This window comes from Nipponia nippon, unplaced genomic scaffold (assembly GCF_047370975.1).
Source record: "Nipponia nippon isolate SJK-2023a ecotype South Korea unplaced genomic scaffold, ASM4737097v1 scaffold_24, whole genome shotgun sequence".
Classification (NCBI taxonomy): Eukaryota; Metazoa; Chordata; class Aves; order Pelecaniformes; family Threskiornithidae; genus Nipponia; species Nipponia nippon.
Genome location: NW_028262341.1, coordinates 7,454,959 through 7,469,259, shown reverse-complemented (window position 1 = coordinate 7,469,259; position 14,301 = coordinate 7,454,959). Strand labels below are relative to the sequence as shown.

Genomic DNA, 14,301 nt, shown 5'->3' with positions numbered 1-14,301 from the left:
GGTTTCATGTCTGTGCTTTCTACCTTGTAATCAATATATTTCTCAGGATACTGGCTGCCATTCAGAGGCAGTGAAGCTTTTGAACTCCCCAGGCTTCCCCCGCATGGCAGATTTTGCCTGACGGCATGGTTCTGACTGACAGGATGGGTTTGTGGCCAGTGTGGACATGGTGAGGCCACATGGTACCAGCTGTGGAGAGCAATTCCCACGCCAGCCTCAGCCCCTGCTGCTCCTCCCGATGAGGTGTCCGGAGCGATGCCACAGCAATTAAACAGAGAGCTGGGCTCAAAAATATGGACTTGAGCCTTGAATAAGAATTGCTAGGTTTAAATGTGTTAGCCTTACTAATGAGCAAGGAAACAGGGTGTTGTGTGTAAGTGCTTGGCTTTTCAAAACCAGCCCATCTCCCTTTTTCATGGACATCTTTTTGCAGGATCAGAAATGCAGGTACAAAAACACAGCTATGGCCTGAAACCTTTACATGCTTTTTGACAACGGGGAAGAAAAAACTCCAAGGCATGAGAGAGTGGGAACATTGCCTTTGGCTATAATGGGGGTAAGTTTTCACATAGGGTGTGTAAGGACATTTCCAATATAATTTTCATCCAGATATCCCAGAGCAAGTTAGCGAACATTAACACAAAGTTCTTCAATGTACCCCTGTCAGCAAAGCGTGCAACAGGGGAGACATCCAGAACATAAACAGGTGAAGATAACGCATTTATACTTGCTGAAGCAATACAAGATTTGAGAAAAGACTCCTGCCCCATGGGTTCTGATTTTTAGTTCATTTACGCCACTGCAATGTACTTTTCTTAATAAAAAATATTTTAGAAATTACTGCTGATTTATATCTTTGTTAGGTCAAAAGCAGGACTGAGGGGTTTCATTCATGGCTCTCCTGCAACCAGTGGCTACAATCCTTTGAGGGTTAGAATTTCATACTCAGTATTACACACCGTATTGATGGACATCCTACCTATGTGCAAGGAAACATTTTGCACTTGGTCTACAAGAAGACACCTCAGCCTGGGAAATGTAATGATTCCCACTCAGCTACCACACGCTGAAAAAACCCCAAGAGCTGCTTTACTAACAATTCTCCATCAGATGCAAAGAGGTCCTTATCAGAACGTAGATCCCCTAGAAGCACATTTATCTTGAATACCATGTTAAACTGAAGCTATACACTAGAAATAATATTTTTACAATTGGTCTTGTGTTTGTTTCTGATTTTACACTCAGGCAGAATACCATTGTGCGCACTATGGGCTAAATAAATCTTTCACTGATAAACAACAAACCTAAATCGCTTATGGAGCATGAAACAATTATATTCGACTCCACCTGATGCTGCTGAGCAAGCTGTTCCTTTTTATTGTGCTATTTTTAGATGGGAATGTGGTCGGTTGGGCAGCATCCTTCATTAATGGATAGGATAACCAAGTTTGTGTAGCACATAGCTCATTCTCTAGCACAGCTCGGGACTCTGTACACAGCCCATCTAACTAAAGTCCTGCATAGAAGAATATCCCAATAAATAAACACATATGAATGAATTAATCATTTAGAAAAGAGTACTGAGATTTTCAAAACAGTCTCAGGGATATAGATGTTCTAACCGCTACTTAAGACTTGGGAATATAAATTGTCATTATACATACATATGGCTCTCATCTCATTTCTGTATGCAGATAATGTTTCTGCACGGTTGCTTAATACCAAATGTAAAATTCAAGCCAAGTTGCAGTTTCAGTGATGAGAAATGAGAGGTAAAAAGCCCTTTGTGTTTTGAGTAGAACAGTAGTGGTAAAACTGACACAGGAAAACCCCACGTGGACCCAGCAATTGCTTGGCGAGACAACTGCATTTAAAGAAAGCCTCAGAAACATTGCTAAAAATGGAACAGAGGGATCTTTAAGGCATCTGTCCAGGAAAGTGAAAAAAAGACATTTTTGGCAGTGAACACTGAGAAAATCATGCAGCGGATACAATAAATTAAAATTAACAGAAAACACATGTCCTAGTCACTAGCTTGACTTTGACAAACCCTACCCTGTCCTGTCCTTACACCATGGTGCAGAAAGTGAGTATGGGTGAACACCAGGATGGTGCTGTAGTGTCATTTTATTGGTATTCTATTCTACATTGATATTTATTGATATTCTATTGGCGTTTCTGGTATACTTATTACATACTCATCCTTTTTCCCCTCCCTTGATCCATTCAGATTCCTGTTATTTTGGGCTTCTGTACACGTCATGGCTGGTATTTCAATGGCAGTGGTTACAATTCCCTCATCCCTACAGGAACACACGGGTCTTTGGAAGGCTCTCAGAACCATACGCATCCTGGCACAATGATGTTCAGGGCTGAGATTTCAGACACTAAAACGCTGGCCTTTTACAATATTTTCCACTCCTCATTGTTTTGTATTTATGTTTTCTATTATCTTCCTATTTTAGAAGCCAGAGAAGAGTAGGGCAGGCGTATCTGTCACTCTGTAATAAACAGAAGAAGGAAAGCAGTATTAAATCACAGCTCTGATACCTAGAAGCCACTTATTAAAATCTTCAGTTTAAAAGTTGGAAGAATCAAGCAGTGAAATATAGTTAACTATAAAATGAAGCTGCTAAAAGGTTCAATTTCAGAGGCAGAAGCAAGAGCATTTAGGGAACATTAGGTAATTTTTAGAGGCGTTTTCTGACATGCAAGGAAAGACAATGAAATGGTAGTAGGAAAGCTAAATAAACAGAAGGCGCTGGGGAAATGCAGATGCAAAATGAAAATATGGAAACAAACGAGTACTTAACAAACTGCAGTATTTGCTGAGAAAGTGCAATGTGCAGACCACTGGATGTGATTAAAAAAAAAAAAAAAAAAAAGAGAGAATTTAAAATTATCTTAAAATGAGTAACTGCACTTCGGGATAAAGATATTTGTTATATAATCAGACCGGGTAGCAGTGCCAATTAATGCCGCATACCTATGGTGTGCCTGAAGTATCAGGGGATGATGTGCATTAATCAAGCTCAGTAGGTCCCGGGTTATTAGCTTAATTGAAAAAAAAATGTTTCATTCGCCCAGCTCTCCCCTAGCACCGCGGCCGAGAGGCGAGGGCTGCTCCTCCCGACGGGGCTGGGGGGAGAGACCCACCCGCGGAGGGGTCGGGCGGGAGGAGACGGCCAGCGCCGCGCTCCTGCCTCACCTTCGCCCCGGGGTGAATCGGCGATGATCCGCGATAACGGCGAGGATCGCCCAACAGCACAAAGCCACCGCAGCCCTGCGGGAGCCGCCCCCCCGCCACCTCCCCCCCGCCGGGACCGGACCCCCCCCCCCCGCGCCCCCTCCACCGCCACCCCCGTCCCGGGGGGACCAGGAGCCCGCCGAGCTGCCGCCGCGGGGAACGGCCGCCCCCGCCGCCCGGGGCCGGGCGGCTTCACCCCCGCCTCCCTCCCGCTGGCTGCCGCGCACGCCGCCCGCCCCCCCGGGGAATTACCCCCCCCCCGGCTCGGGGGCCAGGTACACTTGACGTCAGGATGGCTGTCGTCGTTTTGACGTGTAAACACTCATTTCCATTCCGGCTCCGGAGGGTCTGGGCGCCGCGCAGCCCCGGGCAGCCGCGCCGCGCCGGCAGGCAGGCAGGGACCCGCGCCGGGCCGCCGCCGCCCGCTCCGCCGCGCTCGCCTAGCAACGCGGCGCCCCGCCGCAGCCCGCCGCCCGCCCGCCCGCCTCCCCGCCGGCCGCCGCTCCCTCCGCCCCGCGGCCATGGACGGGCGCCGCTGGGCCGGCCGGTGCGCGGCCCTGGCGCTGCTGGCCGCCTGCTGCCTGGCCGGCGGCGGCAGCGCCGAGCGGCAGTTCCTCAACGAGTGGGCGGCGGAGATCCCGGCGGGCCTCGACGCCGCCAGAGCCATCGCGGAGGAGCTGGACTACGACCTCGTGGGGCAGGTACGGCCGGGCGGGGGAGCTGCCCCGCCGGGGCTCCTGTCCCTCCCGCCTTCCCTCCCTCCCTCCTTCCCTCCTCAGGGCTGTCCCGAAACTTGTGCCCGGCTGCCGCTCGCGGGGCTCCGGGGAGTTTGAAGCGCCTTCTCCTCCCGCCGCTCCCCCCGGCCCCGGCTCCGCACCTGGCGGGGAGCCCCGCTACCGCGGCGCCCGGCCGTGGACGGCTCTTCCCTGAGGGGACGGGGCAGGGTCGGGCAGGGCACCCCCGCCCTCCCTGAAGGGACCGGGCAGGGTCGGGCAGGACGGCTCGCCTCTCCCTGAGGGGACCGGGCAGGGTCGGGCAGGACGGCTCGCCTCTGCGTGATGCGACCGGGCAGGGTCGGGCAGGGCAACCCCACTCTCCCTGAGGGGACCGGGCAGGGTCGGGCAGGACGGCTCGCCTCTCCCTGAGGGGACCGGGCAGGCAGTCCCGCTGTCCCCGAGTGGACCAGGCAGTGTCGGGCAGGCACCCATGTGCTCCCTCCGGAGACCGGGCAGGGATGAGCAGGGCGCCCCGGCTCTCCCCGAGGGCTCCGGGCAGGAGGCGGGCGCGGGCAGCGCTGGCTTCGGCCCCGCGCCGCCCCCGACCTGGCCCCCCCGCCATCCCGCTCCCCCCCTCGGAGGCTCCATCGCCATCGCGGGGCTCCTCTCCAGCCGTCCCTCCTGGCGCTTTTTTGGGATGCCGTGACGTCAGCGTTGTCAGGGATGAGTAACCGCCTTTAGGTAACAGCCTCGTCCCACCTCCAGGCGAGGGTCCTGTGCCAGGCAGCGCCTCTGGCAGCGCTGGGGACCCCGCAGAGCCGCTTCCCACCCGCGCCGTGGCGTGCAGACCCCCGCCGGGAGCTGGCCGGCAGCGGGAGGGAGGTTCCCTCTCCTCAGCCCCTTCCCGGCCTCCTGCCCGGGCGTTCTTCGGACTCTGAAACCTCGGTGTGAGCCCACCTCTGTGGGCTTGGTCTTTCTGCCCTTGGAGTCAGTGGATTTGCCCCCCACTGATTTCAAACAGCCCCTCCGTAGGGACAAGGGATGTTCAAAGCCGGCAGGGTGCACCCAGCTCCCCGGGTGAGCAGCTACTGCACAAGTGAGAACACCCGTTCAGTAGGTGCCTGTACAAACAAACCCCACAGGGAGGTTTCTGAGGCCACACGAAGCTTTTTACACCTGTTCAGCTGAACCCCAGGAAGAGCAGGTAAAACTGGCGTGTGACTGTACGTAAAACCTGTCCTTCGAAATGGGACTGTGAGTATACTGGTCACTACTACAGGTACTACATTACTGAGTACTGTAGTAGTAATGACGGCTACTTCACTAACTTAAATGGAATTATTCCCCCAATTTCTTCTAGCAGCACACAGGCTGTGATAAGCAGCTCTTCCTTGAAGAGTATTTTTTAGTTTAATATCTCTAAAGGCTAGTTTCTTGCTCTTTTCTTTCCTCTTTTAAGCAGAATGAATTCGGTCAGGTTGTGACTGTTGATATTCGTTTCCAGTGAGAAAATATCTCTCGATAGTTAAAGTATGCCTCTGTCTTATAGATTGGATCACTCAAAAATCACTACCTATTCAGACGTAAAAGCCATCCAAGGCGGTCTCGAAGAAGTGCCATTCATATCACTAAAAGACTTTCTGATGATGAGCGGGTGAGTGTTACATTTATTCCTTTTCATGCCCCCTGTTTATTCTGTCTCCTTATTGCTAGCTTTGTAATGAGGTCACAGGCAGGCTTTCCTCGTTTTGCAAGTCTAATATATGCAGCCATCCGTACTCGTGCTGAATAATACTTTATTATTCTGTCATTAACAGGCAGAATCTGACCCTCTCTTACCATATTTTTTGCAAGTGCTTTCCAAATTAAGATTTAAGATATGCAGCATTGCAGAGGCTTGGAATTTCAGATGATGTGTTGCTGATAAAAATATGGATGAGGAACCACAGGGCTCGAGTCAAAGTAAAAATCCATAGATGCAGTAAGTTTAATCAGGCCATGTCTGTGCAATTACCATGGGAATTAGGGTTGATTTAAAGTGACTGAATATTAAAAAAAAAAAAAATAGAGGAAAAGGGCTGAGGTTTTGCTGGATTCGCTTTTTCTATGACAAGCTAAAACCCCTTCTCAAAGGATCCATCACACATTCTAGACTTGCAGTCTTGTTGGTACACTGGGGTCTGACTGCAATCCAAGAACAGCCACACTGGAGAGCCAGGGCTGTAAGGTATGATCCACTGGTGAGGCAGACTCCCCATTTATTTGACTTTAAGAGAGAAGCGTGTCTGTAAACATACTGAGAAAATGAGGTGGGTGGCAAATTTAAGGAACAGACCAGAATGCTCTCAGCCCCTCTTAAAAACGATTTCTGGCAAGTTTCAGAACAATGAAATTTGAATTTCAAATCAGCATTATTGCAGCAATCATTGTAAAAATATGAGCAGTGCAAAACATGAAGTAACTCAGTTGTGAAAACCAGCAATTTATCATATAAGGACAAATCACTTGAGAACAAATAATTGGTTATCTGGGGGTTTTAGATGTGAATGTCATCTAGGACGAAATATTCTATCCGTAGCTAGAAGAATTAAAGGAGGGAGTGAGACAGGGTGTTTGTTTTGCCTGTTCTGTTTCAAAAGTGTACACTCCCGTCTTATCTCCTTGCAAACATTGATTTAACAGTTAAAGTCTTCTAGCTGAAATAATTCTAAACTGGGGATGTTCAAACCCACAGCTTTAGTGTAAATTAGTGTTTTAATTTATACCCATAGCAATGATCAAATGTTCAATGCCGCCATAGTACAATGTTCAGGAACAGAGTTTTGATTGCAGTTCCTCCCTTTTTTGGACTTAGTACATTCAATGCATCTCTTACACAGGGCAGCATGACTGTGTTTAATATACTAAATTCTAATGTTGTAAGCAGAATGGAAGCAATTGTGTTACACACATTACTGCCAAACATTATTGCAGACTTACATACTTAGATCCAAAAACAGAGCTTGAAAGAGCTGCAGGTGATTTGCTAAATTTACTCTAATTTCCCTTTTATTTACCATCTAGTATGCAAATTAACTATGTGAATGAATGAGATGTAATTATGTCATTATGTAAGTATATAAACACAAAGCAATCATGTAATGCTGTGTAGTTATACACGGACCTTTGCTCCAACGAGCTACTCTTGTTCAGCAACAGCCTATTTAAAAAGATTTAAATTCAATCTTTAAAAAGGGGGAGAGAAGGGAATCCTGCTTTTGTTTGTATAGTGCCTTCATGAATTTTATGGTACGTTAAGTGTGAAAGCTGGGGTAAAACTTGGCTCTAATCTGAGTATTGATCTGCTTCCTATAGATGTCCCAGCGTTTGTTGGAAAACAGATAAAGGCTGTGAATATATTGAAAGGATATAATTATCTGGTTCCCTAACTTCTTCCAGTATTTGCACCAGTTTCCAAATCTACTTTCTTGCAAGAGACCTGAATCAAGATTATTTTCACTGCTTTATATGTCAGCGACTGGAGATTTGGCACAGGGCCTTCAGCTTTTGCTGTAGATGGATGGTTGGAACCTCACCCAGCTGCTGAGTGACAAACATTTGGCTTGTTTGTCTGACTTCTGTGCTTGGTAGTTTCAGCTCATTTCCCTCAGTGCAGTTGTCCACATCAAACAAGCATGGAAGTTGTCAGTTGTTAATTACTGTTGGGTGATGAAGAGGCCAAGCTTTGCTGTGGGCAGGGAAGAGAAATAAAGGTAATTGCTCTAACCTGTGCGGAAGTGTGTATGGCCCTGGATATCAATAGGGCAGTTTAAAATACTTATGCTTGCATGGGTATATTCATCTTCTGTGACTAACTACTGTTTTTAGGGGATTTAGCACTAAATATATAGCAAAGGGAATAGTATTAGAGAACTTTCAGTAAACATGTGTGATGTAGCTACCGTTTTTGAGGGTTTATGTTTTTGTAGTGAACTTCCATTAGGCTGTCACGAGAAAATCGTATTTTAATCAAATCAGGACTTTTTTATCATTATAATGTCTGAGTCACTCTTATTATTGTTTCATACATGGGGATAGATTTAAGGACTATAAAACCATTGGATCACAGTAGACAAAAATAATGAAATCTATTCAGATGTTTAAAGCAAAAGGTTAGATCCAAGGCGTCCTCCACTTGAGGCTTATAGCAGCATCTTGGCAATCTGCTGAACTTGAATTTGCTTTGCTCGTATGGAAATTGGGATGAAAAGCACCAACTTGATCTGTGTCAGAGTGACCGTCCATGTACTAGCAATGAATAACATTTTATTCCCATTTCCAAAAGGAGCACACAGCACAAAGAAAGGTATCGGAGTCAGGATTTGATTTGAACTGGGTTTAGTAATGCATTCAAGGAAACGAAGTGGGATACACTTTTAAAATGCACCCTAGTGACTTGGAGACCTCTCTGTCTGTGCACAAATGCTATGCAACTCATTCTATCGATGCTTTAGCAAAACACATTGAAGCATTTTGGCTTTCAGTTGCCTTAAGTGGAATTATGGCGATGATGAGGTTAGTCCAATGTTCATAGCTTACTAATGGATCACACCTCAAAACACCACTGGGAAGGAGACTTGAAGGTCCAGCTGGGCTATGAGTAACAGCATCATTATTATTGCTAGACTAAAGCCAGAGATAATCTTTCTCGTTTTCTTTTAACTCCCAATAGAAATAGATAGGTATTAAAATGTAGGTAGGAGGAAGAAGCAGGTTGTAGTTTTGCTTGTTTCGGTAACCACCACTGCTTAGATAACCTTCTAACCATACTACGCGTTTGATATAGAAGCCTGCATTGTGTGGCACTCACAGGAATTCTGCTGTTAACTTGGGCTTAATGATTTTTTATGAATTGCTTCTATAGTATCGTGATTTCACCAAATCCTCTTCCCCAAAGTACACTGTACTACAATATAAATAATCCTCCTCTCTGCATCAAACATTGCTCATTTTGCTTTAGACATCAAAATTTTGCTGTGTGAGAAAACCCCTTACCCTCTAGGTTAAGAAAGTTCTAACCTATAGAGGCTTACTTGTCATATTTATACAAATAATTGTAGGTGTCATGGGCAGAGCAACAATATGAAAAAAAGCGAACTAAGCGTGCCACTGTGAGAGACTCAGCAGAAAATCTTTTCAATGATCCTATGTGGAATCAGCAGTGGTATCTGGTAAGAATTTGTTTCATTCTAGAACTGGGGATGGTGAATTTCAGTTGTACTATCAGCTGTATTATTTCACTCGTATCAGAGCGCTTGCACTGAAGGGAGTAAATGAAGAGTCAAATGGTTATCTTTAAGAATTTAACTTATCTTTGAAGCTGAATATCTGTTTGCTTCTCTGCCTGTTTCCAATAGGAAGCAGGAAATTTCTGAGATATCTGTATTGGACAAATACACACACACAGAGTTCAAAAAAAGCAGTTTTGTGGAAAAAGCAATGTCATGCTCTCCAGGAGACACAGTTCCTTTTTGCACCTTTCTGTGGTTTTCACTTCTTTTCCCTCTAGCTTTCCCACATGAGAAACAGAAACATGATGCTTACCCTTGTTTGCAGTGCACATTGAATTTTTTCTGATTAAATGCATAAATGTGTTAAATATTTTCTTCCAAAATATATTCCTTGCCTTGTAGTAAATAACTCATTATGACCTTATTATTATGATTTGATGGCAACAGTTTTTAGCTCTATTCAGTGTACCTTTACACATCACCATAAAAAATTATTTGATTATTTGATGGATTCTAGAGAACAAAACTTGAAACCTGAAATAATTCCCTGAACAGCAGCACTCAGAAAGGAAAGCATAAAATGAAAGAAAGGTCATTCCCATAACAAATTTCTTTTTCTAAGCCTCATATTGTATGCAACATTCCTTTGGAAACAAAGAGAAATGAAAAACCTGCGATCAACTGATGTAATTATCCACAGAGAAACAGAAGGAAAATGCTTTTTTTACATCTGTGTTTTTATGGGGGTTGTAAGCAAGTTTTCCAAATTAGATGTATGTACTGCACATTTAATATTAGGGACAAAAAATGACCCATTTAGGAGCTACTCTTGAAAGAGCTTGCTGTGGAAGAGAAGGCTACAGATGATTCATGCTTCCAGTTGATTTACCACAGGAACAGTAATGAGGGTAGTAAACAGAAAGTTGTGATTCAGCACAGTTGTTCCTAACCAAAAGACTACCTTAATTGTTTTATCCATTAATTATTTTGCTCTGGCTAACTTGAATGTCAAAGGAGAAAATACGTTTGGAGAAAACGCAGCTCACTGTACCGTGGGGTACTGTCTTGGCTTCTCATCAAGTGAAAAGAACAAACATTAGCAGGTCTGATTATTAACTCAAAGTTCCAAGGTTCATTGGTACATCCCTACCATTCCCATGTTTCTGCTGCCTGCCTCCAATAAATACAAGATGCTCTTTGTTCAGAGGTGGTCTTCAGGGATCTTCACGTAATGGGGTAAATCTTTCACTGCTACAGGTATTTGAAGAAAATAATTTTTGTGTTATCTTTGCAAAATTTGAGCAAAATACACAAGTTCAGGCTGGGATGGTTTAGAGCACTGTTAAAATACGACTTTGGACCTGTGTAGTATAAATTGATAAAAACGTTGACATATTTTAATCCTTTCTGTCCCGCAGCAAGATACAAGAATAACTCCATCCCTGCCCAAACTGGATCTCCATGTTATTCCTGTATGGCAAAAAGGGATTACAGGCAAGGGTGTTGTCATCACAGTACTAGATGATGGCTTGGAGTGGAATCACACTGACATCTATGCTAACTATGTAAGTTTGGACATTAGAATGCTATGGAATAAATTAATCAGTTGTAAATTTGATATACAGACACTCTAGCTTGCTGTCTGTTCTGTAAGTCAGCTCCTACAGTACAGACTGAAATATTTGCTTTAGGCATAATTTGGAACCTGGTCTGTGTCACAGAAAGCTGAATGTTACTTAGCAATGATAGCGGGGGGTTTTTGTTGTTTTGTTTTTTTTTTTCACCTCAGTGTATTTAGTTCCCAGGCATGTTTGTATACAGTGATTTAATGCTGAATTATTAGAGCTCCGTGAAAAGTTTACGGAATTGTTAATGCCCATCAAATTCTACCAACTCAATTGCTGTCAACATCAGCCACACCAAAGAAATAAATACAGTCAAGAACCCATTTTGTTACACGTTTTAAAATGCATTTTCTAGTGGTCTGAATTAATTCTGTGTTTTTTTTTTAAATGTAGGATCCTCAGGCAAGTTATGATTTCAATGACAACGATCACGATCCCTTTCCTAGATATGACCCAACAAATGAAAACAAGTAGGTAGCCTCCCAGTTGTGTGAAGAGAACAAAACAGTACGTTATTAATTTATGTATTAGACCATACAAATGCAGAAATATCTATGTATGTTCCCTGTGACAATTATATAATAAAAGGAAGAATTTGTATAACAGAATCACAGGATGGCTGAGGTTGGAAGGGACCCCTGAAGGTCGTGTGGTCTGAGCCCCTGCTCAAGCAGGGAGACCTAGAGCCGGTTGCCCAGGACCACATCCAGATGGCTTTTGAATATTTCCAAGGAGGGAAACTGCACAACCTCCCTGGGCAGCCTTTGCCAGTGCTTGGTCACCCTCACAGTGAAAAAGTGTTTCCTGATGTTCAGAAGGAACCCCCTGTGTTTCAGTTTGCACAAAGATTTGCACGCACCATTGGCACAAACACTGGAAACTAAGGAAATTAAATTCCCAGATGAAGAGCATTGTAACTCTAATCTCCCTAAAATGTCCTGAGTTTCTTCATATCTGTGTATATGTAAGGTACTGATATGTTTCTGTAAGCTAAAGGGAACAATCTGTTCATGTCACCACATGTGTTTCTAGAATGATACCTCCCTAGGCAGATTTTTACTTAGTTCTCTGCTTTGCACTGGGAATTTTAAAAGAATATGTCTCCTATGAAGGGCTCTGGAGGAGACTGTGTCTTAGAGGAATCTACCAAGAAACCCATCCCTTCAGATCAGCTTTTGTAGCTAAGGATGCTGTTTTCCAGTTTTGGCAGTATCTTTTGGGCCAATAGAATAGCTTCTAGCTCAGTGCAGGCAATCACAGGTGAAGTCATGCTTCTGACCTCCTCTCATATGGGTATGACACACAGTCAGACACTGGAGGTTACATTCACTCCTGGGACAATCTGTCTCTTCTGAGGCATATGAAAGCTTTATTTAGACCAGATTTGGCCTAAATGTCCTCAAGGTAGTAACCTAGGAAGTTTTGAAAGGCTTGAATACAAGACAACCAGCCAGTTCACTTACTGGACTTGTGGAATTTTGTCTGATGCCCTCTGTAGAGCTACCTCTTTGATACTCTGTGGAACATCTTGATGGGTCTGTCACACGGAAGCGTATCCATGGTAGTTCAAGGAGCGATTTTGTCCATCAGAAAGAGAAGAGAATGGACCTCTTTAAAAGCTGGTACACAGAAGAAGTCAATTTCTTAAACCAATTAGGATGCCGGTACTCAATAAAGATACAGTAAGAAACTGATGGACTGGTTCCCTATTGTCTATCAGACAATACAACACCATCCACAACATAAATCAGTGTATTGGGAAAAAAACCAATCAATCAAAGGATAAATGTCCCATGAATAAGACATTTGACAAATGACATTTCTGCTTTGTTACAGCATTATTTAAGAGCAAGAAGCCATTATCCTCTTGTTCCGATGACATGATCTCTTAAATCTACCTGTATTACCTCTAATCTTTATTAATAAGTAAATGGAATTCAGCCCAGAGGCATTCAAACACTTCATTGAATAACAATCTGTAGTATTAAATAATACAACTCTTTTACGATTACAGTTATATGAAGGTCTTCTGTATTGTGGAATAAGAATCACGTATGGCAAAAAATAATTGCATAGAAAATAGTTAGTTACAAGGAAAATTTAGCAATGGTGAGGATACTTTAAAGGCTAACTTTCTGAAATCCTTAATAAATGAGTATCTAAATGTGTGATTAAAAAAGACTTGTATCATATTTTTGTCTGAAGAAGTTTAGCAGCTTCTTAGCCTCATAATTGGACGCTACTTTCACACTCATCTCAAATACCTGTATCTAATAGGTCTACGGACTTCAGTGTGACTTAAATTAGGTACTTATCATCTCATCACAATGATCCTTTGATTATTAAGTAGGTAAAATTATGTTGAATGAAGCCTAAGAGAAACAAGTGTTTTTGTATCACGTAGACACAGTTCAAAAGCTATTCAATAGCTGCATTGCATTCATTTAAAGGAAGACTTCTACCAAATCAGGAAGGTCACTGATGAGTCTTTATGTACGTCACACAAAAATGTTATGAGATGTTGTTTATTCTTACTGTATTTATTCAGGCATGGGACACGGTGTGCAGGAGAAATTGCCATGCAAGCCAACAACAGAAAATGTGGAGTTGGAGTAGCTTACAATTCCAAAGTTGGAGGTAAGAAAATGAAAATAATTAGATGTCTAATACAAATGGAAACCAGACAGATTCTGTGAAGTGCTGAGTGTTTTCAGCTACCATTAATCTGAGATAGGAATGATTAGTCCTTCTCAGAAAACACCAGTCTTGCAGTGTTAGGCTACAAAATCCTGTCTGGCCATAGTGCAGTGTTGCATCTATATGACAGCATTTCTTGAATGTCAGCATACTCTCTGGAATTTGGTTATCAGTTGAATATATGTAGAAATTGTATAACAACAGCAACAACAATATAGGTGGTGAGGATGATGAGAATTATAATAATAATGATAATAGTAATAATAATAATAATAGCAACAACCTCTGTTGTACCCAGAGGTAAGACTGCATCCTTTAAGGAATGATGGACTGACTTAAAATTGGTTATCCTGGAAGGAGGTGGCATGGGGGAAAAGAGGGATTGAATAAAGTGAAAGTAATAATATACAGATTTATACCCACCCTTGCTTGGAGCATATTGTTTCCATCTACACAATTACATTCAAAAGGTCATGTCAGTCAAGATATTCAAACTGCTGTGGTTTTTGTTTCAACAGCTTACTTCTCTACTATCATTATAAGTTAATTTTGAAAATAAGTAGTCTTGCTTGCCTGTCAATCGATATTGCCTTTTTTTTTTGAAGGGGTGACTAAAAGTTTAATCCATTAGAGGCTTATGAAATAGTCATGATCAAAGTATCAGTTGCAAATGGTTATTTAGCTCAGAGGAAGATACTCGTTCAGTCCTAGTTTTTCCATTACTCCCTTTTTTCCTTTTAAACAAA

At 43.5% G+C, this 14,301-nt stretch overlaps 1 protein-coding gene across 2 annotated transcripts in view; it reads left to right on the top strand.

The window, feature by feature from the left end:
• Window positions 1-3,768: 3,768 nt before the first annotated feature.
• The window catches only part of PCSK1 (proprotein convertase subtilisin/kexin type 1), a 29,273-nt gene continuing 18,740 nt past the window's right edge, over window positions 3,769-14,301 (top strand). The window contains exons 1-6 of one of the 2 annotated variants that reach the window (XM_087761370.1): window positions 3,769-3,948; window positions 5,513-5,617; window positions 9,063-9,173; window positions 10,652-10,798; window positions 11,252-11,328; window positions 13,407-13,495. In XM_087761370.1, coding sequence (XP_087617496.1) covers window positions 3,769-3,948; window positions 5,513-5,617; window positions 9,063-9,173; window positions 10,652-10,798; window positions 11,252-11,328; window positions 13,407-13,495 — 709 coding nt within the window. Of the gene's footprint in view, window positions 3,949-5,512; window positions 5,618-7,528; window positions 7,716-9,062; window positions 9,174-10,651; window positions 10,799-11,251; window positions 11,329-13,406; window positions 13,496-14,301 lie in introns of those variants that run through there. The other variant, XM_087761371.1, reaches the window with a different exon arrangement.